The 25,766-nt window shown below is 35.9% G+C and overlaps 3 protein-coding genes across 3 annotated transcripts; 2 read left to right on the top strand and 1 right to left on the bottom strand.

Moving 5' to 3' along the window:
• Nucleotides 1–2,161: 2,161 nt before the first annotated feature.
• On the bottom strand, nucleotides 2,162–4,753 carry LOC6557414 (COMM domain-containing protein 4). The gene is made up of 4 exons (XM_032743042.2): nucleotides 4,676–4,753; nucleotides 2,953–3,093; nucleotides 2,473–2,704; nucleotides 2,162–2,408 (listed from the first exon to the last, which is right to left on the bottom strand). Exons 1-4 carry the CDS (start codon nucleotides 4,676–4,678, stop codon nucleotides 2,188–2,190), a joined length of 597 nt encoding a protein of 198 aa, XP_032598933.1. The 5' UTR covers nucleotides 4,679–4,753; the 3' UTR covers nucleotides 2,162–2,187.
• LOC6557109 (leucokinin) lies at nucleotides 3,770–4,674 on the top strand. The gene has a single exon (XM_001984955.3). The coding sequence runs from the start codon at nucleotides 3,797–3,799 to the stop codon at nucleotides 4,529–4,531; it is 735 nt and encodes a 244-aa protein (XP_001984991.2). The 5' UTR covers nucleotides 3,770–3,796; the 3' UTR covers nucleotides 4,532–4,674.
• Nucleotides 4,754–15,206: 10,453 nt separating the features above from the next.
• LOC6557444 (protein phosphatase 1 regulatory subunit 3C) lies at nucleotides 15,207–25,672 on the top strand. Its single transcript, XM_001984956.2, has 6 exons — nucleotides 15,207–15,785; nucleotides 15,984–16,162; nucleotides 18,336–18,689; nucleotides 23,753–23,959; nucleotides 24,023–24,335; nucleotides 24,413–25,672. The coding sequence occupies exons 2-6, from the start codon at nucleotides 16,071–16,073 to the stop codon at nucleotides 24,584–24,586; spliced, it is 1,140 nt and encodes a 379-aa protein (XP_001984992.1). The 5' UTR covers nucleotides 15,207–15,785; nucleotides 15,984–16,070; the 3' UTR covers nucleotides 24,587–25,672.
• The last annotated feature ends 94 nt before the right edge of the window (nucleotides 25,673–25,766 follow it).

Genomic DNA, 25,766 nt, shown 5'->3' with positions numbered 1-25,766 from the left:
TATGTTTGTTTTATGGCAAGTTAAGTTTTTTAAAAGTTTTAATTAATCTTATATAAAATAAAATAAATATATTGTTGAGAATGTTAAAAAAAAGTATTTTAGCCGTCTAAGAAAGTTTACTTACAATATGTGATATATAAAATAAAATAAAAGTTAAACACAAATTTAATTGTTAATTTCTGATTTTTGATTATTTGATTTTGAGCAAACTTTAAGAAATTTTATTAAAATCATCTTATGTATTTTTTAGCTTTCGTATCTCATGAATATTTATTGTTTATTAACAAATATCCGATTTATGATAAATCGATTTTTAGTTAAATTTAGTAAAAAATCGTATTAAATTCAAATGCGGCTATTTTCAGTTGATTTTTTACTGCTTTACTTATAAACTTTTTGAGCCACCAAACCAGAAATACTCTTTGGCAGGCATCAAATAAGCTTTGGTTGGCAACCCCTCACTTAGTCCATAGCATCCAAAACTGGCATTGCGTGACAATGTTGACATTGCCGCCCTGTTTACACGAATCGTCCTTTGCCCCGCCCCCATCACATACAAAATTGTACAACATTGTATTGTTTGGATATCATTTTGCGCAAATAGATGCAACTAAAATTAAATATTTGGCAAATAGTTGCCCGAGTAATTGGTACGTTTATTTACCAACCACAGGACGAAATCAATGTTGCAATGTTCATTGACAACCTCGAGGGCAAATTTAATTAAGGCGCACAGGTGACAATGCTGCAGCAGTGGTGTGGGTGTGGTGTGGGGGAGTGGGGAGTGGCAACAAGTTTACCGTAGGCCATCATAAATCAAAGTTCAAGTGGAGAATAAATTGCGGGGAGGTGGCACCGAGTGCTGCAAGTGTCAGCAACATGTGGCAAGGACGAAAAGAATAAAGCGCAAGAAATAAACGCAGCGCAAACACAAAAAAAAAAATACAAATAAAATTGGAGAGCTTTGCAACTTATTTTTTGACATGGTCAAGTTTAATTGAAAATATAATAAAAAAAATTTATTAAAAAAAAACAGAAACAAAACAAATAATTCGGGCGACTTTTGGCTTGACATTTAACGCTGCGCAGCTGCTCATAATTAGAAACTGTAGCAACTGAGAGAGCGAAATTAATTTATTCTTTTTTGCGTTTTTTAATTGAAATTTTCTTTTTATTTTCATATTTTTTTCATCGTTTTTTTTTTTTATTTTAGCTGCTGCAGATAATTTTTAATAACCTGTCCTGCACACGCCGCAGAGAGTCCAAAGGATGCGCCACTAATTGCCGTGGCAAAGCGGATGAGCGGCAGAGAGAAGACTTTACGTCTGTGAGGGATGAGGAAGGGTTTTCTCCATTTTGCCCATCGTTTTTATTAACAAATTTCGCTTAATTTACGCTGCACGTTACGTTCTAATTAATAATGGCGCAACGGTAGTTAAAAATCCTTGTTGCACGCCAGTTGATTAAATTTGACACAGTTCAAGTTAACGTGGTTGGGAAGGGGGCTGGCCGGTAAAATGGGTGGGTGTTTTAGTCGCCTTTTTGGGTTAGAAAAGGGTTAAATTAGTGGTTGATTTTTGGTGACATTTATGAGAGTAATTTATGAGATTGTTGTCGTAAGAGAGCAGCAACGTTTCTCCCATATGATGCAATTTAGGAATAATTGTTATCTATTAGAAATTATCTTGAAACGATTTATAAAATAGTTGAAAGTCCCTCAATTGTCTCAAAAATACCATTTATAGTAATTCTACGGGTTAAAGTGAGTTGCAAATTATATACACACAGGATGTGGTCTTCGTCATCCAAGGATATCTTCTTTCACCAAAATAAAATTAAATGTCCCCAATAAAAAATATCATTTAAAAAATGTAAAATTCACCACGCTCTAACAGTGTTGTAACTTTAACATAGATGTTAAGAAATTAACATAGCATTGTTTGTAAAATGGTTGGCAGCGCTAGCAAGGACACCTTTTAGCAAAGACACTTACGATTCGAAGATGCTTGCTGGTTGGTTGGTGTCATGGGAAACCCAAGACGAATTAATATCGAATCAGCTGCATTAATTCGAATACAACAACGAAATATTAATTTCTGAAGTGTCAATATAGTATAATAAACCGTCTCCTACATGTAATATGAATATAGTCAAATCGCAATCAGAATAAGTACTTTTGTACTATATCTATATACTCTCTTTATTCTCATATTTGAGCATAATATCACGGGCCAGTTTCATCTCATCGAGCAGCGCTCCCAGCTGGGCGCACTCAATGTTAACAATATGCGTGGTATCCTTCGGTAATCCATCGACTAATTCCTGCGAGATCTTCAGTTCCAAGGTGGCACAATTTGGAGGCGTTTCGCCCAGCGAGGTAACATTTCGTATGCTTTGCAGCTCATTAACTGAAAGTGGAGTTCAGAGTGCGTTAAAATAGATGTCTTTATGTGGTATGTGCAACGAACCCACTTCTAAATGCCTTATCAATAAGTTTCTGTCGTATCGCTGTTGCATGCGCTTGCAGTACGCGACACATAGCCGCCGCATGTTCTTTGGGCAGGCCAAGCTGTTGGATTTCCTCGCTAAAGATCACATCGGTGCAGCTATAACGTGCCGCACTTGTCAGCATATAATGAATGCAGGCAACGGCTGTTTTGCCATCATTCGTTACCGTTGAGGTGAGGGATCTGATGGCAGCTTCCTAGAAAATTGTCAAATTCAATTTAATAAATATTTAAAATATTTAATATTCAATCGTATTTAACCGGTGATTGAAAATGCTACTGCTACTTTGCGCAGCTGCTATGGGAGTTGTTATGAGAGCTGTTCCCAAAGCTAGAGCAGATCAGACCGAAAGAGCATTCACTTCAGTCTGCAGATATTTGCTGTGCTATTGCTTTGTTTAAGTTTGTAGCAGTAGCAATAGCAGTGTAATCTTTGGGCACTTACCTCAAAGGGCTCACCATTGATGCGCTTGGCCACCAGTTGGGCCAACTGTTCCAAGCTATCGACGCTCAAATTGGATAAAGTGGATATGATTTCAGCTAAAACCCAATCGGGACAATCGCCATCACCACAAAAACGAAATTTCTACAAATACATCGAAAATAGTGAATATTCTTAAGGAATTCAAGACTTTATTGTTGACTGCAAGCAGCTAAATTTTTACCGCCTACACAAATTTGTGATGAATTCGAGTAAATTAGAGAGCATGAGCATCTTCAACAAGTGGGCTAAACCAGAAGTTCGAGCAAAGAGATAAAAAATGGGGAAGGGAACAGAAAAAAAGACACATTGCGCCAAATGGAAGGATACTTGGCTATTTGCATATGATTAATTTCATACGCTTGCCTGCTAATCAGCGAGCAATTTGTACAACTGCCAACCGAAAGGGGTTGCATGTGGCACGTGGGTGTTGGGTCTTGGGTGGTTGACTGCCACAAGCTAATGAGCAGCCTGTGTGAGTGTGTGTGTGTGTGTGTGTGGATATAAAGGGAACGCGTAGCGCACTTTCAAGTACACGTCACGTTTATCTATGGGACAGGATTAATAAATTTCCAACGGGGGAGCGCGTGCAAAAAAATGTAAAAAAAAGGGAAAAAAACAAGAATCATTTGTTTCAACAGTCAGCAGCTTAAGATATTTATGACACTTGTTGCTGGAGTCGCCACCACCTCCCAAAAGCCGCTGCGCTCATTAAGAACTTCTCGCTCTTTAGCCGTGTGTAACGGTTTGTAAATGTAAACGACAACGCTTATTATTTTATGAACTTAAAAGTTGACAGTCGTCCTGGATGGGTGGATGGTTGGCTGGCTGGGTGGATTGCGCATATATAAAGCCACTGAAAGTGAGATTGAACTGCACAGTTGTTCATTGCCTAGCTGCGAGGACGGGCGTCCCGATTACAACACAACTCCAACAAACGTTCCACGGCAATCAGCAAACACAACACAACACAAAAATGTTGCCCATTTGGCGCCTGCTGTTGCTGTTGAGCATTTGCCGGCAGCTTTATGCATTGCCAACGCCGCACACATCATCATCCGGCGGCTCAACGGATGTACAGCTGGAGCTGAATACCTGCGAACTGCAATTGGCCAAATATCGCAAATTCATACTGCAGGCCATACTCAGTTTTGAGGATGTGTGCGATGCGTACACTGCTCGTCCAGTTACCTCAGATGATGCTCAACTAGCGGATATGTGGCCATTCCATCAGTATGCACCACCGCCAACATCGCAGCGTGGCGAAATTTGGGCATTCTTCAAGCTGCTAATGGGTCAGTTCAATGATATGGAGTTTGCGACCATAATACGGGATGCGGTCATTGAGAGATGTCGGATCCGGGTGCAGCGGGACGACAAACGCAATTCGGTTGTGCTCGGCAAGAAGCAGCGATTCCATTCGTGGGGTGGCAAACGTACGCCGGGTCAGCTGTCCACGAATGGAGGACCACTTCTCACATTCCCCGAAGCGGTCTCCGCAGCCGTTAACGACGCCGGCTTGGAACACAATTATTATAATTAATCAGAGACCTTTGTCACAACACTTATTGTCCCATGCTTCATTCCAGAAATGTATGAGTCTCAATCTATCAATTAATTACAGCTCTAAATGTTGAACAAACAAAAAACAATATAAATAAAAGAAGCGCAGCGAGAGGTTACTTACCATCCTTATGGAATGTTGTTCTTTTCTTAATTGTTTATAATTTTATGCTTCTTCTTGGTGCGAGTACTAAGCTAGTATTTATGCTGGAAGAAGCATCGATTTAATATCGATACACCGATGTTTTTAAATTAGTTTCCAGCATCGATGTTTTCCTTCCGATGTTCACGAGATGCGATGCGATGAAAATCAATTTTTTTAAATAGAGAACTTGAAAGATTCCAATGTCAGAAGACATAATAAACCTAATGTTCCATAATTTGATTTTTGTAAGTAGATTGCAATAAGGCAAGCTCGATTGAATTGAACAATGAATCAGGGTTATAACTTAGACATGTATCTTTTCTTCCTTTTTGTTATAGTTTGTTTTTCGCTAAATCCCTTTTATTTGATATTTTACCTTATGGCTAATACTTATTGCATTTCTTAAGAAATATATATATATATTATGTATATATTTCTTATTAAATGCAATAAGAAACATAAACAAAATTCAAATTATATTTTACTTAAATATTCAATCGCTTATAGTAAAACATCGATAAGTCCATGTCATTCAAAAAGAAAAATTGAAACTAATTATTATCGACAGCCGCCACATAAATATTGCTTTGCGAGATTTTATGCGATAGTATTTGTTGGTTTGAGATATGGCGCTTTATTTGAAATATGGGTAATCATTAAACATAAAAGAAATAGATGGCATTTATCCAACTTGTCGGTTAACAAAGCACTGTTGGTACTATTAACTCGGTTAATTTAATTGCGCTTATGTGTAAATAGTGAGTAAATTGTACGGGGCTTGTCGATAGTAATCTACGATCAACGCCTTTAATTCGCTGATAAGACATTAAAAACACCCCCAAAAACACACACCCATTTGCACTCAGCGTTCATCTTGAAATTGCTTAATCAACATTTAATTGCAAGAATATTGCAGCTTAAGGTGAAACCTTGCGTCGCCGATAAGGATTCCCTGATAATCATACTCCAAAACTGATTAAAGGTGAACAGACCACAACAAACTTATAAACCAGATCTATAAATATACATCAGACAAGTGGTTGGCGGGCGGTGGGTGGAAATGCAAACTACAAGCTGTCACTCACAAGGCATGTGCATTAAGTTACCTTATCTCGGCTGTGAGGTTCAGCTCAAGCCTTTGGCTCGGGTACACGCTCAAAACAAATGCTAAAAAATCAATTGATAGTAGAAAAAATTGAAATTAAGTAAGATGCTTTTTGCTGATTTGCTTAGACGGCGCAACTGTCAAGATTTGCTCAGCTGGGAATGCCTGGGAAGCAGGCCTGCTAGCTTTGAATTTGAATTATAATCATAAACAAATGATTATGGATTGATTAGGTGGGCGGGTTTTCAATAACAAGTCGCTAATTAGTCTAATCCAATAGGAATTCTAAAAATACTAATGGGGATTGGTTTAAGCGCATCTGTATTTAATAGCTCGTGTAAAATCTAAAGCAATCTAATAGCGGAACTATTCCGTCCAATCAAATGCTAATTAGGTTTTTGCATTCCCACTCCCGGGCAGACTACCAATTGAGTATCTCCCTTGAACCCCGTAAGCAACTCAAGATCCGGTCAGAGGCTATCTACCACTCAATAGGTATATATACAAAAAGTCAGATAACCCAAAAAAAACTGTAACAAAAGTCTTATCAGGGGAAAAAAATGCAAATTATAATACAAATTTCCCAAAATTGAGAGTAATCCAATCCAGCAAATCAATAAATAAATTCGACATATATATATTTATGAGCAATACAGAAATTTTAATTAAATGCATAATTGAACCTGTTAATATGTAAAAATATTCAACGGTTTTGTATAAATATGATGATATGGAATTAATCAAGGGTGGAACGGATTTAACTCAGATTTAACTAATTGTGTAATTAAATAACAACTAAATCGATACGAATTTCGTTATCACTTTTTCAAAATCCGCTTAGACCTCAACTCTGCCTCCCTTGAGGTTGTCTATTCGATTAGGTCTTGAATTCATAAATAAATTAATAAATCTTCAATTTAATGCGCCTTAAATGTGCATCTGAAATCTTATTACGTAGGCATCTACGTTTAAAAAAAAAGGTCAATAATGGGCGACAAACAATAAAAAGACACCGACAAAGATTTGAGCAAACAAGAGAAAACAGAAAACGAAAAAATTTATGATGATAATAGAGAACGCAATAGCCAATAGGCTGTAAAAAATACAAAAGCAAAATAGAAGACAAAAAAAAATAATACTGAAATTAATAAACATTTCTTATATGCAAGATTACTCAAATAATAAATGTTTGTTAAGCGTTTCTTTTTTTTATATATACATGTAAATTCAATTTTGACTCTTTTAGCTTATCGCACCTCTCTTTCTCTCTCTTTCTCTCTTTGGCTGGGAATTTTTTCAATTTGCTTGGCCCTCACATAAAAAACTAGGGCAGCATGTACATAAAATTGATAACAAGTTCCCCAACAGCTAATTGAGCATAGTGAAAAGGCAAAAATTAAAATAAACAAATAAAAGACCATGAACAACAATAACGACAAGAAATGACGTTTAAATCTAGTCATTGAACTTAACATTGGAAGAGCCACAGACTAAAATGCCAATGATAATAAAGATTACATTGTTCCACGCTGATCGTGCTAGAGTAGATTGGCTGGCAGCAACAACAGATCCAAAATTAAATAGACCCCCACTTAACTTTACCAAGATTAGCCCAAAATTCCGATTAGCTACCGAGATTAGTTGCGCTAATGAGCCAAAAGTAAAAGAAGTAAAAGCGAACAGTTAACTTAAAATTACGCTCAAATTGAAGTAACGCCCATGCGCTGTTGCTTCCTGCCGCCAGATGGCGCTCGCGAGTGGGCGTACCAGCATTCCAACAAAAAGATTTAATTTAACACCGCGGGAGCTGGGACAGGTTTTCAATTGTAGTTTTGTGCATTTTTCAGCAACATTTTTGTGTGGGCATTATTGGCTTCAGGCATTATAACAGAGTTCGAAAAAAAAAGCACGAAGTCAGATGGAAACTATTGAAAAAGTATTATAATCAAGTAGGAAAACATTTTCCAAAAAAGAAACATTTATCAAGTAACTATTAAATGAAAAAAACACCCTAACAATCACGTGCCTTAAGCGTGCACTATAAGCTGCGACACCTACAACTTTTTAAATATTTGTTTTTTGCCGTCAATCACAGACAGCAAGTCTGTTCCATTGACGTCACATTACAAGATTCCGGCTTGCAGATAAGACCCGTAACCCTTAACTTGACCAGGAATTATACTGCGCACGTTTTAAAATATAAGTAAATTGTCCAAGAATTCTTATGGAAACATACAAACATTTATGAAATGACTTTATTCATTCTTAACTTATAAGACTGTTATCAAAACTGACTTTGGAAAGATGGAAAATTTTTCAATGCATTGCAAAAAAAAAAAATAAAAATATTATTATTCAATCGTATCGGTAGTTATTTATATACAGACGGCCATATAAAGTTAATCAGCGTGTTTAATGCCCTGATAAGCCAAAAGGTGACCCAGTTGAGACTAATGAGTGTTTCAAAAATGGTCAGGCCTGAGAGTGAGAGCTGTTTGCCATAAGGGGTATGCAACAGGTCGGGATACCCAATGTGTTCAAATTGCAGTTACTTTATGTCATTTCTTTCCGCTTTTCCACTTCATCTGGCGATACCCACAATGGGAAAGACAACAACAATCCTCCAGACACGATGCTGCTGACAAAATAAACAAAAACTATTTGCGGGGCATGCAAATAGCTGAAATACACAACTACTAAATGCAAATTTCTGTTGAGTTTTTCTCAGATTAAGCTACATATATATGTATGAGGGGTTCAATGTGCCGAAAACTTTTCTCGATTTGCACTCAATTAGTTTTTCATATGGTCTTGCAATGGGCAAACAAGTTTTGACTGGCCTCATGCTAGAAGGTTAATTCAATTGAATTTCTATCTAACAAATCAAAAATTTCGTAGCACAATTTTGTAAAATAAAACGCAAAACAAAAAATTGCATATTTACCTGTTGACACGCTTCATGAACTGTTTGCTCGACTGACTCATTGGCTTTTGAATTCTCTACACGCTTCTAGCAACAACTATCAGCTAGCTAGACACAACCACAGACACAGATACATATACACAGCCAGCAGTGACAGATACTTTTGCAATATATATATGTATATATATGTATGTATCTGTGCGGTGCAATGCACGCATTCAACATTGAATGCAGTGCTCAAACATGTTTTATGTTGCCTCGTTCGCTTTTATGTTAATGTCCCATAAACCGGAACCGGAATTCAATTCACAACTGATGCTGTAAAGTTTTATATTTTCAAAGAAAGGCGGAATTATTTGAGGTATATTTTGTATATCTGTTAATATTTAACTATTTGTGCTAATAGCTACAAATATTTAGCACCTCAAAATTACCCAAATGTTTACCAATTTATTTATTTACAAATAAAAAACATTGCAGTTTTAAGATTGTTTATCTTAGCTTCTTCAAAACTTAATCAATAATAGCTTAACCTTCAGATGAAAAGTACATTTCAATTTAATTAAAATCTTGATATAAATGCTGAAAAACAATGTACAATCAAAATATTTTATAACATATGTATTTAGAGTCGCCTAATTAGTTAATGTGTTTATCAAAATGATTTGAAGCCGGTTTTTTGATATTTGTGACTGGCATTTAAACAACTTCTCCTAGCAACAAAATAAAGATAAGAAAGTTTTAACAACAGATCTGCGATAAAATTGTTTTCAAAGTATAGAAATTTTTGTGGAAAAAAGTTGGTTAGATAAGTAAGTGCCCCCAGCGCACATTTTCAACTATCAGAAGTCGTATGTTGAAAATGCTTGCTTCGTTGATTATAAATAAAACGATTTTTGAAGTATTTCTTAACCGATGATGATGAAATTTATACAGATGATAGATAGACAGATATATATTTCAATTGTTATTAGAGAAACGGAGGAACATATTGCTGCCATTTAATAAACTTGATCTGCGTATGATATTTGAGAGCTTAAATTCCAAGTTTAAGGTAACTGGCTCGTATAGTTCCTGAGAGACGGAAATGGCTAAGTCGACCCGTTTTTCAATGTTGTTCAAAAATATATATAAATTCAATGAGGGTCGGTGACATCTCTTTCTACGTCTTAACACTTTTGCATAACTCCAATATACATTTATATATTGATTATAAATATTTTATACATATTTGATCATTTTTATTGGGTTCAGGGTATAAAAACGTAAAATCTGTGTTGAGTTGGCAACCTGTTTGATGCTTCAATATATATTTATATATATTTATATATATTTATATATATTTATATATATTTATATATATTTATATATATATCAATATTATCTAGGCAAACAGCAAATCCAAACTCTCAATTTGCGACTCGCTACCTACGAGAGCTAATCAAATATGTTACAGCCATAAATATATATAGACAAACACACTCGTCTCGTCGGCTCCCCGCTGCAGACTATAATTAGAGACTCAGACAGCCAAAAATGAAGAGCAATACAACTAGTTCGGGTCTGTTGATAAGCCGCTTGCTGATTAATATTCTTTTTTTTTTGGTTTATTTTTTTTTGAGGTCTCGGCTATTACAGGCTCGGTGTACATGCACAGTGTGTTCTGGTCTGGGTGGAGTTGGTCGCTTATCAGCAGACACAATGGGCGCCATATCATAATTACAGGCAGACGTCGAGTCGCACTGATGTCAATGAAACAGTTTTTCAAAATACTCAACTGTTTACATATTTGAATTGTGTGCCTGTCCAAGAGAGCCACAAGTATTAAACGTGATCAGCTCGTGCTCGGTGGCTTCACTGGAACCACAAACAAGGCTTGCATCTTTAAATAGACGTCGCGCCTTTCAATATACTATTTGCATAATAAATCGCATAATTAATGGAAAATTACGCGGCGCACACTTATTAATCGATTCGATTCAATACACGACTGCAGATCACAGATCACAGATCGCAGCTCGCAGTTTTCTAAGCGCCTATTCATTGACCCTCGCATAAAATGAGCATGCATTATGATTGCATATACATATATAAATACATATATATACATATATGTGCATATGATTAATTATAATGATTAGTGCTGAAGCTTTGACTAATTGCTACGCTTCATTTGCATGCACAAATTAATTTTATAGAATAATTTCTGCTTTCTATTTGTTGTACTTTTTTTTGTTGTTTTTGGTTGCTGCTGCTGCTGCCAAATAGTTGATCACGCCTTGATCAGCTGCTCTAGGTCAGTTACGCCATGATTTTCGTCGTCGTCTGCCAAAAATAAACGCAAAGCTATATTTATTAGATTTGTGTTTAGTTTATGCTGCGCAGTTTATCAGCTTGCCCCGCAAACCATCCCATGGATCAACCTGCTGTGCCCCTCTAAGCATCATGATCGCCGTCTACATTGATAAGCACTGAAAGTCGCACGCCTCTCATCTAAATTTAAACTTTCAGTCGTATATACTTATTTACATATTTACTACAAGTTTACATACATACATATATATAGTTATATACAAATATGTATGTAGCAACAATTTGTAGAAATACCCTTTTAATCACTGATAATCTTTTCACTTTTGGCGCCGCAGATGTTGCTGATATTGGCTGCTCTCAACTGATTTCATCAGCTTGTTGTTGCCATTGCCCTGCCCACTACGCCCCCTTCGTTCAGGTCACTATTCGAAACCCAGTTCCAGACAACGCTTGCCACGCTTGAGTCTATTTTGTTTGGCCTTCTCGCTTGACAAAGCCTAGCGATTTAAAATGTCAACAATCAATTTGTAATTTTATCGGTTTTGTACAAATATTATATAAAATATCACTTTCGAGAATTCCACAAATCGAAACTCTAAAAAAATATAAGAAAGATCGGGTAAAAAATATAAGCATATTGGTTTTCATATCTTACGAAACTAACTAATTTTGCATACAAGAACTCATCTTTTGATCGATCAATCCTAGGACAGCTATATGATATAGTCGTCTGATCTCAATGATTTTTGGTCCAACTGTGAGATGCATATAAATATTCATATTTGGGAATTTTGATTTCGAAATCTGATGAACCAAAAAAAGAGGCGTCAGCAAGCTAAAGTTTTAACCGATCGTTTCTATGGCAGCTGCATGATTTAGTAATCCCATACGACTGGACCCGACATATGTTCTGTCTGCAGAAAAAGGAAGGGTTTATTCCAGGTTTCACCCAGATAGTTTAACAACGGATGCACATAAGCAAAAGGACAGACGGACTCGGTAAGCGACGCTGATGAGAAAATTTATAATTCGACGGGATGAAGAATTTTCCTTCAATGCGTTTCAAAAATTACTACAAAAATATAACACTCTCTACAAGGGCTCAAAAAAAACCTTATATACAAATAAAATCTTTATTCTATATAGAAATTCTTATGTTTAGGATGTGACTCTGAGTGAAAAATCAAAATTAGTGACTCAGAAAGTACATTCTCTTCTCTATATAAATAAATATATGCATATGTTATTTGCAAAGCATGAATTCTTAGAAATCGCCACCAAATGATCAACCATATTTGTTTATTATTAACAAATGTTCCTTCTGTTTGTTCACGATCATTTTGGCTAACATGTTAGGTAGCTGAGGTTTCCAAAGGGGCAGCAAAATTCGCTATTCTTTGGTAACAAAATAGCAGGTCTGAGCTCCGGAACAGGTAGCCCGAGGCCATAACAGTCAGTAAAATGTAAAATACAAAATGCAAGTCTGATACATAATAGTCATATCCTGTGCAATAAAGAAAGATTTGAATTGTCAAGTAAATTGCAATAATTTTGTAAATAACAGTATTTTCCATGGACTATTAGAGATCGGGCTGATAGGCAGCAACTTCTGGCGTAGAAAGCGACATGTAAAATACGATGTTAGTGGTAAAACATGTTTTAGTCCGCAAACACAAACTAAAATACTAAATCATTGGATGTGTGCCATGTCCAAGTGGTAACCCACACGCAGGCCAAAAATGGAAAGTCGCCTGTTAAATAATGCATCACATCCGCTGCTGCTCGGCTGAGATAGTTTTCGTACAAATATAGTATGAGAAGTGTAACAGAAATAGACAGACAGCACTCGGTATATATACACATATACATATATATGCTATATTATATATATACATTTATAATATATCTGTATAAATATTTGAGTAACATTTTAGCAGTGATTTCAAGTGCAGTTCATAATCGAGGACAGAGAATTGTGAATGCCACATGGCCAATTTTTACACGGGCAGTGCAACAAAGAGACACAGAGAGAAGAAGATGAGCAATGAAGATCATCGCAACTAACTAAGGGGAGTCGCGTCTATGGTATATATATATACATATAGTATTTATGTAGTATATAGACGAATGCTGATGAAGTGGCCGGCAAAAATGCAACGAGCCACTTCAGAAACGATGCATCGTTAAACCGGCTTTTAGCCACAGCAAGGGGTTCGTTGCGGAGGGTGAAGCAGTGGAGCGGTTGGATGGCAAGGAGGGAGTGGGGCGACTAGGTGAACAAGTGCCGGCCTGCCGGCCGGCCGGCAAATCTGCGAAGCGCATTTTCAAAAGTCCGCCGGCTCCCCAAAGCAAATAAATTACTTGGACTTGAAGCAGCAGCGAGTGTGTGCAGTGTTTTGACTCCCTCCCCCTCCCCACATGCACACACACACACAGAAGTGCCACCCAATGAAAGTGGCACAGTGGTTACGAATCAATTGAGACACTTGAAGAAACATCTCTCGTGAACCCTTCACACACACACGCACACAAACAATGAGAGACAAAAACTGCATTATCATATTAGAGATCACGCACTCGACGAGCATTTCTCAACAACTACCTAAGACCCGCGACTGGGACTGCGACTGGGGCTGGGACGAAGACCTAAACCTGCCCGCCATCATTGAATGTCAACGAGTCACGAACGCCATACACACACACACACACACGTGCAGAGCACACACACACACACAGGCATACTTTCTATGCACCGTGAAAAGAAATAGATTCGGCGTTACCCGAATCCAATGATACTCGGTCGGCCGGGTCTGGTCGGAAATCGTCGAAAATTTCACAGAGTTGTCGTTGTCATCTATGAAAATGATGTGGGTACTTCAAATGAAAGCACTCGCAAGTCACTTGACTTCATGTTAGTTATTCAATGGAGTGCACTGCATAAATCTAAAATAAATACGCACGCACTGTGCGCATACTAATCAAATCAAACTATTACAGTTTGCCTACATTTTCTCATTTATGTCATTTTTCACATATTGAACAACTACATTTTGAAAATGTCTTTAACTAGAATAGGTAAACCCATCTGTTTTGTATTTTGAAATCAAACAGTCTGATTATAAATAAAAAATGATATATTTTATAAATATAACCTGCTGCCAGCTAAATACATATTTAAATTATAAAAAGAGGTCAGAGCAGAAAGAAAATAACGAAATGTTCAGTTCAATTTATTGTCATGTCTCTAGTCAAAACAATATACCTGCTCAATTTTCCCGTAGCGCATAAGAAAGTCTATGAATAAAGCAGATTACATATCTAAGCATCTACATTTTACACAAATTCCCCCCAGAAGAGCAGCATAATTGATTTAGAGCTGACAACCCTCGACAAAGGCAATGTGAAACAAACATAAATTGCATCAAGAAAAGCGTAGGATGTAAAGGTGTTCAGGTTCAGGTCTCCGATTGCAGCAGCTACCCAACTGCAGACCCTATAAAGAAATCTAAAAAAAACACTCAAAAGACTCGAACCATAAAACGTCAGCAACTTATTATGGTCACTCATTGAGTTGAGTTAAGTTGAATTCGAGTACTTGTTCAGTGAGTTTCTTTCTCTCTCTCTCCTCTCTCTTGTGTGTTTTTTTGGTTTTCTTTTTATCAGCATGAGAAGATTGAAGCTAATGCGAATGATAAGATAAAATACAGCAGCTGTTTAAAGTCGCAGAAGCTGATCGCATGCAAACAATAAATACAAATGCGCGCCTATTCGCGTTAATTTTATATTAAAATGAATTTTGTTTGACAAGACGACTGCACGAGCTAATGTCCATAATCTGTACGCTGATCTGATCTGATCATGTCCATTAAGCCTGACACGTGAAGTGAATATGCCTCTGAGGCGCACACGGCGCCTAAAACTAATACTAAAACTAAACAATGATAGCAGCGAAAACTAAATTGAAACCCACTCCAACAGCAACAATAATCACTGCACTGCACTCGCTATCATCATTAAAATGCAGCTGCGAGCAGCGAGAGAGAGAGGCCGATTGAGAAAGATCCCGAGAGAATAGCTTCTCGAGCATACGAGCAAATCGCATTCTCTCTCTCGGTGATCGCTGTGGCGGCGTTTGCCTGGCTGGCTGGCTGGCGGCAGGCAGGCAGTCTTGACGGTAAGTTGCCCTAACAACGACATTTTATTCGTCTCTGTATCGTCGAGGCGTACGGTACTCCAAGCCGGACGGCAACAAGGCAATAACAAAACGCGATGCGGTCCTAATTTCTTCGTGTCCGTTCTAATTACAAATGACATACTAAAAATAAAATATAATTCAATTCACATTTAATAATAATATAAATAGAAGAAAAACGCGCGAAAAGGAAAAATAATTTAATATTTTTTCGAATTATTTGTTGTAAAATTAGTTTTGTCGCTCGTCGTTTTGTTTTGTGCGGTGCTGCTCAAGTTGTGTGTGTGTGCGTGCGTGTGTGTTTGAAATATTCAGCACAATATCAAAAGTTTTCACACAACAAAAATTTTCATTGTCTGACGCGTAAGAAGAGAGCGCGTGATGCACATATGAAACAAAAAAAAAATAGAGGTCCATAAGAAAGTTGAAGAAGAGAAGAGAGAATTCAAAAAGTAACAGTGATACCAGTAAAGTTCCTTAACACGCGGAGATTGCCCGATAGACAGAGAAAGAGAGAACTAAGGAAAACCACAACAAAGTTAAATACCAACTAACGGTAAGTACTCGGCATAAGCTATTACACACAAACAATATATACTATTGAATTTAAATACCATAAACATTTGCATTCGTGCGTTTTGTTTATAGTGAGTTCCAATTAAAATTCTTTTTACGCTTGCTTAAATATTTTTTCACACTTTATTTATATATAAATATTGATATATATATTTATTTTTTCAATTCCAATTTCCAGGCCTTTGCTGCTAATTACAACAGCGAAATATCAATAATTAGTTCCTTGTTAGCGATCTACGCCTACAGAAAGAAAGCAATCTATAAAATGATTTCACACAGTCCACCCATATTCAGTCACAGTCCACCCATTAGTTTCATGGTGGACTATATGAGCGGACGTCAGCGTCAAACATTGAAGTAAGTGCACATAATAGATTTTTTTTTTTAACTATTATTAACACAAATTGGGGGCTCATTCAATCTGCACTGGTCACCATTAAGTGGCTTCAATTGAAAACGCGAGTTTCGGCAACCAATCAAAATTCAATTTTTTATTAATTGTTTATTTTGTTTTTGTTAATAAATTAATAACAAGCGTTAGGCTTTATAAAAAAAATTTCCCATAAAGTCGAATACTTTCTACAGCTTAAAGTTTGTGCATTAAAATTCTACTCTGGAATTTATTTTTATCATTAGATTAGCACAGTGTATTTTCTGATATAACCCAAACAGCTGCGTACGTGATTTTGTTATAAACAAACAAGAAAAAAATGAAACAAGTGCTGATTAAATATTATACTAATGAAAAGCTCACTTCCGTTAATAACATAATCGATAAATAATATTGTGATCGAAAATAACTTCAATAAAAATATGAAGCGAAAGCTTTACAGTGCTGTACAATGTAGCAAAGATTTTCGCATACCCTTTAAATAAACCAAAACAATTATACTAAAAATTCTACACAGCATAAATTTTGACAATTCGAGGTGAACATTCCAAGATGTAGGTTATATTTTTGCTGTCAATGCAAACAATAAAAATATATGGGTAAATATCTATATTTACCAGTCAATCCCCCATGAAAGGAAGTACTCTGTATGGATTCAATATTGATATAACATTTTCACAACACATCGGAAATATATTAAGTACAAAATCGATTCGGTGTATAATGTTATTGCGAGTTCAGGTTAAATATTGGAAAATCTTAATTTAGCACACATTTTTTTTTGCAAAACACTGAGACACACACTAAAAATATGTTAAGGTTGTTCTGGTTGACAACAAAATTGCGAAAAATTATTGAAAGCCGTCAAGATCAAGGCAAGGAATGGAATGATCAAAACAAAACTTTCAGTGCTGCCGTCGCCAGACAGAAATAAAGAGATTTAGAAAGTCGGGAGACGCAGCAGCAAGGGGATGGGGTGCGGGATATATTTTTTTCTCTGTGGCCAAATGATGCTGACGGCAAAAGAATTGCGCGTGGCGCTTGAAAAATTAAACATAATTTGCTGTGTTTGACAATTATATTGGGGAACTTTGGGTCTTGTGCTGGCTTCTGCTTGACGCAATTGATCTCAATCATGCTTGTCCATATGTGCCGAAAGATTTAGTTTGGGCCATAAAAATATATACGATACATTTGTATTAAATCGCATTCAAGCTAAAAATAAAATGGCTTAGCATCACATATGTATATAGGCGAATACACAAGTTTCTTTAAAAAAAAATAATCAAATTAAAATTAACATAAACAATATAAGCAAATATTTCAAGTTGAGCAATTTTTTTTTAAGCCAAGTAAACAGATTCACAATAAATTTGGCACTCCAAAGATAACACTCTCTATTTATAGAAGTCATTTATATTTCACCCTTGTCAACATTTACCTAATAAAATTTAAAATAACAAAATAGCATCAAATATTGCCTTATCAGACATTGACCTCATAGACGAGAAAAATAGTATTTGATATGAATCAGCAAAAAAAAGAAAAGAAGAAGAATATTTAGAAACTGCAAACAGTTGTTGTCCAAAAATAATCCAAATTCTATGATGAATCATGTGCGAAAGAGACCACATACGAATATTGTGAATACACACAAAATACGAATAGCAATTCAAATCAACCAAAATTCATGAGTGCTGTTATTCAAATGAAGACCGGAGGTCACTTCTAATAGATTCAACAATTTCTTTGCTTATCAATGCACAGAAGCGCGACGCTATTTCTTTATAGATAGTATAGAATATATGTACGAGTATAGCAACTGAACAATGCCATGCCATTCCGTGCTAAGTAAATGCCATCTGTTATCGCCACTCAAAAATAAAAGACAGCGCCACAATATACTGGGAAAGTCTTATCACCATGCAACTGATAAAAAGAAAGTAAACGTGAGCGCCGCATGTTCCCCAGAGACAGAGAGAGTGAGAGAGAGATAGAGACAGACATGTAGAGAAAAAAAGATCACTTGGGATATATAGATGCACATAATGCGCAGATCTTTTAGGAAATATATATAAGTGTTATATATATAATATGGATTTATATACTCATTTGTGCATCTGATCCGTCTGCTTTCAGCTACAATGATGATCCAAATAGCATAGCATCACGCTATTGCCGTCCACAAGCGGTCACATTGGCCTCCAAGGCGATGGTCCACAATGCCTCAAATGCCGCCCAGGGCCAACAGTTGCCCACTAAGACGGGTGGTACGCCTCTTGGCGTTGGCAGTCGTTCCGGTCGTAGCTATTTGGAGCGCATGGTCTCTGCCCCAGCGCTCAACAAACATCCAAAATCGTGCCTCAGTCGCAAATCCTGCCTGCACAAAAGCAATGAAAGTTCCAACAACTGCAACAGCAACAACAACAGAAGCAACACGAACACAACAGAGCTGGACAGCAGCGATGGATTCGTGACACATTCGGATCAGAGGTGAGTTGGCCGACTGAGCTTGGTTGCATAACGGTAACCAGAGTGGGTCGAGTGCAAACAAGCCACCACAAAATGATTTGACGTCAGTTTTTTGGTTGACAATGGCGCCACCGCAAATTGAACTACATTGCAACAGTGACACTCAATAGGGTAAATAGAAAGTAACCAACAGAATCTAGAGATCGTGAAAATTATCTACAATATACACATACACACATGTATATATATACATATACATATATATATATTTTGCAGCTGCATTTAAACCAAATTTGGCCAGAGATCAAGAAAAAGATAAATCTAAACATTTTCGTTGGCAGTCGGTACAATTTTTATAGACGTCATCGCGAGCACATGTCACAGGGATAAAAGTACACTCGGAAAAAATACGCCTTGAATTTTGGAGCCAAGGCTAACTCACCTTATTCTTCAGAAAGCATTTTTCGAAAACTGAAGGTTGTATTTTTTTTTTTAAACCAGTGTTTTACTTTTTTTTACAATTTAGAAAAATATATCAATTTCCAGGGTGATCTTACTTATATGTACTCATACATATTAACTTATATTAAGTTTTTCGCGAATTATGTAATTATAAAACATTAATATATTAAGATTTCACATATACAAACATAAAAGAAATATATTTCAGAAAAAAAAATTGAAAAAAGTATTTCAAATCTCCATACATAAAAACATGAAAATGGTTCTTTGTCAAAATTGTAGAGAGGCTTTTTTCTAAAAGTAAATATATATATATATATATTAGAAATATAATGGAATATAGAATGTGCAGTTAAATGTACCTAAACCCATTTAAAATATTTAAAGTGCTGAGTGCAAATTTGCAATCCGCATCTTAACCTTTTCTGGGCTCCCAAAATAGTTAAAACATGTTTGAATGTGTATATTTGCCATTTAGAGATAATAAAAGACAAAACAATTAAGGTTTTCAGTACAAAAGCATTCCAATATGACAACATTATTATATAGCTTTCCCTTCATCCCTGCCCTCTCTCTCTCTCTCTCTCTCTCTCTCTATCTCTCTTTAAGATATATGTATGTAGGTGAATTTGAAATCTTGAAACAGCAAAATTAAATTGAAAGCTTATCATACTAAAAATATTTCTATATACAACTCATACTGCTGTGCTGAGGCTAAAAGCTTCTATGCACTTGAATTTGACATTTTGAAGCAGAAAAAATGACTAAAAATACAAAATGGAAAGTGCAGTTCCGAGCAGACAACGAACATCAGTTCGAGAGTGAATGCGTGCACATTTGTAGATACAGATACTATTTTTGGTTGGGCATTTGTCTAGAGTCTAGACGGGGGATTGCCACATCGGCTGATATCACCTAAAGCCATTAACACTCATGTAACGAGTACACATACACATACATCATTATCAATGTAAACCAGACACATACACATATAAATATATATATATATATATATGTTTGTAAGCTTTGCGGTTGCGTACAGCACTCAATCACTGAGAAAAAACTGTTTGCGGTCAAATTAATAATAATATTAATTATAAGAAAGGGGTGTTTCTTATTGGTTTTGATTTCTTGACTCATTTTACTACTCCTTAAGAGAGGAATGCTTATAGATATTTGTATTTGACTGCTGTTTCTTAAAAAATGACTGCCTTTCTGCTCTGCAAAACTACGCAGCAGCTTTGCCAACTTAAATAACTCGAGGGTTTGTAAAGCGATTGATATTAAAATTGGAAAATATGCACTTCACGGTGTAAGAACGTGGATTACAGTGAGATAGATAAGATTGATGTGAATCGTTGACAAGGAAAGTCTTAAATATATATATATCTGTATCTATTGAATCGACAATATTCAATATTGTAGCCAACTTGTGCTGCTATTCATCAATCACAAACGGACTTCCTACCCAAGTTTTGCTTGTCAACCGAGACATGCCACACTTTTAATTACCTCACTAAATAAGCTTGACAAGATCTGAGGCACTAAATAGACCCGACAAGATCTATGGCAGCGTACCAGGTCACGCCAAGGCCCCCCAAAAATGTACGACAGCAATTTCAAACTAAACGCGTGATAATTGCGTTCTCTTATTTTATTTTTTTTTGGGTGTATACTAGTTTAAAAATGATTTCAACATACACTTCTATATATATATATGTATATATTTGAATGTAAAAATGTGTATAATCTCTCGAACAACTTATACAAACAGTTTGAGCATTCGTTCATCACGTGTAAAAATGTGTGCTTGAAATACATAAAGATTTCAAAATTAAAATGTGTAAATTTTGATTTAAAAATCTAAACAGAATAAAAGTAGAATATTTATGAGTGGACAAATATAGCATTTATATAATTTTAGTTCGACTAATTTGAATAGAACTCATTTTCTATGGTATTTGTATTATCAGAGTGAAAGAGACAGAGAGAAAGAGACAGAGAGAAAGAGAGAGAGAGAGAGAGAGAGTGTGTGTAAGTAGGCGGAAACACCTTGTCATAATTATGAGTTGATTACTGACGGACAACAAGGCTGTCTGTAAAGGTCAGCAGGCTGACCATCAGGTGACAAAAATATTTGACAAGGTCAAGGCATTCTTATATGTCTTGGTTAATCATACCCCAAAGGGTTGTTGACTTTTCCAAGCCTACTCTTACCTGCCAAACTTATGAAAGACCTCAAAGATATTTGGGTTTTTTGTTGATAATGTCAGCTAATGTGCCTAAAGTTTACACTTATAGCATAGCTTATCGGTTGGTTGTCGAGTGCTTTTGTAATCCCTTTACAAGAAACTTGTTTCTTTCACACCTTTATGTGCAGCGCATACTAAAGACATTTACACGCTTTTGGGGGACTGTTAATTTGTTGTAAACCGGACCCCATATAAATTATGCAGTTTTTGTTTGTTGTCTTTAAAATGAATGCAGCCAGAAAACAAGAAAGAAATGCAAAACCCGTTTCAACATTTCTTTGGCTTCCTCCAGCCAAAAGTGGCCTATAAAAGCCACAAATCTATGAGAAACTAAAAAACTGAAAAGCTGTAAAGCTATGTAAATTTTTTGTTGTTAAACGACTACAAATTCATAGTTGACACATGCAGCATTTGGAGCGCAGGAGAGTGCGTTCCAAAACGAGACCTGATTTGAGGGGCTCCCCCCACAGACACAGGCACACACATATGTATATATATATATATATATGTATATGCGAGCCGCGATCGTTCGATCGGCTGATTAAAGAAATGAAATACAAAAAACCTGTTGAAGAAAATGCAGCGTTGATCATTGCACGCCGTCGACGCGTGATCGCCGAACGTTGGCAGCAAAACGCCCCAGCCGGCTGTTTGATATTGGTTTCGAACTAATAAACCCAGCCAACTAAGCAAATAGCCGCAATTTGTGTGTTGGCCACGTTTATTATAGAAAGTACACAAACGTATCTATGTACGTACTCATATTTACACACATATTTATATATATATATATATATTACTAAAAGCTCTCAGTGTTTGCCATTCATTAAAAAGTGTGTTGAGAATATTATGAGTAATATTTATAAGGGTTTGTTTAGCTTTTCAATATACATTTCGCTACAGTTCTATTTATTCACTGTGACAATAAAACAAGCCCCCAAATAAATTGGTATCTAATAAATAGTATTGCAATAGAATAGAATATTGGGTATAGTAGGCAATAAAGGGTATGTAGAAGTTGTGTAATAATGTGTAACAGATAGACCAGATAAATATATATATAAATATTGATAGTATTATATAATTGCAATAAAATTTGGGCTTCTAAAAATCTAATCAAATTCGGTTGAGAGATCTTTGAGGAAATCTTTTATTCATATTTACCAAATTGCACAGCAGCAGTCAGTATTTTCAGTTATACCACTTAGAATAGGTAAAGACTTGAGTTCAAGGTATCGCCAAGTCGTCTAGAGCATTCTTGTTTTAAACACACAACAAATTATCGATAATTTGGACCGCAAGAATGTTGCAATAATTTCAGTTTATTTCACATTTGTTATTCACATACATTTGTTTTTCATATAAGTTAGCAAAACTCGTGCGTTTTTCGTCAGATGAATAATTTATATTATAAGGCATTTGAAATGGGCGTGTTTTATTTACATCCAAAAAAACAGTGGGTGTCTTGGAACCAACACAAAATATCCATATAAATAACAGAGATATACTCTAAATACTAGACATATGCTCTCCCTCTCTCTCTCTCTGTCTCTCTCTTTCTCTGTCCGTCTCTCTCTCTTTGCCTCCCACTCTTTCGCCCGAGACGAAAATATTGGGCATGTATTCGGAAAATGCTACGTGCCGACCAAAATAGAACGAAATTCAAAATCATTTTTCTCACACTCCCCGTTGGAGTGTGTATGTGTATCCAAATATTGTGACGCAAAAAATAAAAAATGCACAACAATTTGCGAAATGTGCAAATAATAATAAAACTGTTGTCTTAAATAATTCTCAAAATCATTTTTGTATACAATAAGTGAGTTTTGTTTTTATCGGAAAAAAAGGAGGCAAAATCTTTAAATGCCAAATGTACTGGCAAATGGGCGCCGACAGCTTCCGATTTGTGCAATTTGCTGGCAATCACGATCAAAATGTACCCAAAAACCGAATAAAAAAATAGATAAATTGGTCACTTGAGTTTTTATTTGGCTACATTTGTGTTTGTTAAATTCAAGTATTGGTTTTGCCAAAAATAAAATCTCATATGAAAACAAAAATGCAACGTCGCAGTTTCTATTCAATTTGAATACAAACAAAATCATCAACTTTTTTTTTAAGCATAATTATAGAAATCCTTAATGATACTTGACTTGATGACCCCCCTTGAATAAAGATGTTTTGTTTTTGGTTTATTACGTGGGGTGGTCTCACAGCAAGAGTACAACTGATAAGGCCAGGTTCAATGCTAAAAATGCATTCGAAATTTAATGGCTGCTCGCGAAAATACATATATACATATATATTTAAACGTCATCTATATAAATTTACTTAAGCTCATTTCTCTTGCGTCTTTTCTCTCGATTGCAGTCGTTTGCGCAAGAAACATGTGATCTTTGCAGATGATGAGGGTCTCTCATTGACGGAGGTGCGCGTCATGTCGGAGCCCTCGAATGTGCCACCATACTGGAGCATGAAGTTCCTGGAGCAAATCACACAGGGACTGGTCAGCCCGCATCCGCCAGATCAATGGACCGTCGACTTTAAGCAGCCAGCATCTGATTATTTGACATTTAGGTGGGTTACACAAATTGAAACTAATATATACGCATAGCGAAAAACTAATTGAATCTTCAATAGACAAAAGATTGAGCGTGATTTTGTGTCGCTGGAGAATGTGATTGTCAAGGATGAGGAATCGATTGTGGTCGGCACCATCAAAGTGAAGAATATCGATTTTCAAAAGGAGGTCGTTGTGCGCACCACCTGGGACGACTGGAAGAGCCAACAGGACATATTTTGTACATTTGCCCGGGCCTATGGCCCAGCCACCTGTGCCCACGTCGTCTTCGATACATTCTCATTCAAGATAACGCTGCCACCATCGTCCAAACGTTTGGAATTCTGCATTTGCTATCGCAGCAATGATACTGAATTTTGGGACAATAATGATGTGAGTTTTAGCAGAAGAAATCCAACAATTAACAACTGCTTAACAATCGTGTATATTGCTTTTTGTTTTTGTTTCAGGGCAAAAACTATACCATCAGCAAACGTTCGCCCTTTTACTACAATGCCCTGTCGCCGTATGATAAGTCACAGAATCGCAGCTCCAACAGCCAACAGATGCGGTCCACCCTGACGGATGCACTTGCCCAGGCGCAGAAGCAGACTAGCTCGGAGTCAACTACACCATATTGGTAGATGAAGCGCGGGTTAAGCTTAAATTGCTATAGCTAACAAAAAGCAGGTCCTGTGGCTGTCCGAGGTCCTTGCGGCTGGAATTGATTTCCATTTGAAAGAAACATTGGTTCCGAAGAACCCAACAAAAAACAAAAAACAAAGCAAAACAAAATTAATGTGAGGATGAAACTGATCATTTATTTGAAACCGTACACAATTTTTAAAGCCAGAACCTGGTACAAATCCAAAAGGTGCCATTAACTTGAGGTTTATTTTTCTCTACGTACAATCAAACAGAAACTACTTTAAGTTCTAAGCATAACTGAGTTTTATAAAAACCAACTCATTTGAATTTCAAGTTCATATCCTTAGATTACCACACACACACATATCTCTTTCAACAAAAAAACAAAAACAAAAAACAAAAACAGAAAACAAAAAAAAAATAGTAGTTGTATGTTTGATTGTGTCACGATATCAATATCAATTTTTTACTATTATTGTCGATTTTATGTTTGTCTGTATGCCTGTGTGATTGTCTACTATATAACTGATATTAGTTTAAACACGAAACAACAAAAGTAAAAACAAATACAACAAAAAAATAATAATAATAATAACTAAAACAAGAAAGCGTGAGTTATCCTAGCAAACCATTATTTCGAAATTCTTCATATGCAAATAAAGAAACAGGAACAACAAAAAAAACAAAACAACAACAGCAACAAAAAACTCTAAACGAATATATTTAACAATTTTAGTGATTAAGTTTTGCATGGAAAATTTTCATAGAATTTCTTCTTTTTTTTAATTTTGTTTATTATTATTTTGGTTATTTGAAACTCTAAGACTGAAATGGCTTGTTACGGAGAAAACACGTTCTGCAATACAATTTATTAATAATAATCATAATAAAAAACCAAACGAAAAACATCACATTAAAAAAAAAAACAAACAAAAAACTCCAGTTCGTCTCTAAAATTGTTCTTGTGCAACCCGACTTTGAAACTTAGTCTTAAGCAATCTGTACATATATATACACATTACATACGTAGATAAATCATACACCAGAAAATTGCCTGTTAAATACATTTATATACATTTTAACTATGCGTTTAGTTTTTTAAACATTTAGCTGTAGTGCTTAGAGGTTATTTAATTGTAAGTTCTCCCCTGTAGCCACGAGCAAAAATAACTGACG

The sequence above is a fragment of the Drosophila grimshawi genome, unplaced genomic scaffold (genome assembly GCF_018153295.1).
Source record: "Drosophila grimshawi isolate 15287-2541.00 unplaced genomic scaffold, ASM1815329v1 contig_44, whole genome shotgun sequence".
NCBI classification, from domain to species: domain Eukaryota; kingdom Metazoa; phylum Arthropoda; class Insecta; order Diptera; family Drosophilidae; genus Drosophila; species Drosophila grimshawi.
The sequence above is the reverse complement of the archived record's forward strand: the minus strand, read 5'-3'. Positions and strand labels throughout refer to the sequence as shown.

What these genes read in the sequence shown, in the direction of transcription:
- LOC6557109 (XM_001984955.3), top strand. Translation starts at nt 3,797, where the DNA reads ATGGGTGGATGGTTGGCTGGCTGGGTGGATTGCGCATATATAAAGCCA.
- LOC6557414 (XM_032743042.2), bottom strand. An exon ending in TCAATGGTGAGCCCTTTGAG is followed by an intron (nt 2,705 to 2,952) that starts GTAAGTGCCCAA and finishes ACAATTTTCTAG; the next exon opens with GAAGCTGCCATCAGATCCCT. An exon ending in TATTGATAAGGCATTTAGAA is followed by an intron (nt 2,409 to 2,472) that starts GTGGGTTCGTTG and finishes CTCCACTTTCAG; the next exon opens with TTAATGAGCTGCAAAGCATA.
- LOC6557444 (XM_001984956.2), top strand. Translation starts at nt 16,071, where the DNA reads ATGATTTCACACAGTCCACCCATATTCAGTCACAGTCCACCCATTAGT. An exon ending in GTGACACATTCGGATCAGAG is followed by an intron (nt 18,690 to 23,752) that starts GTGAGTTGGCCG and finishes TCTCGATTGCAG; the next exon opens with TCGTTTGCGCAAGAAACATG. An exon ending in TCTGATTATTTGACATTTAG is followed by an intron (nt 23,960 to 24,022) that starts GTGGGTTACACA and finishes AATCTTCAATAG; the next exon opens with ACAAAAGATTGAGCGTGATT.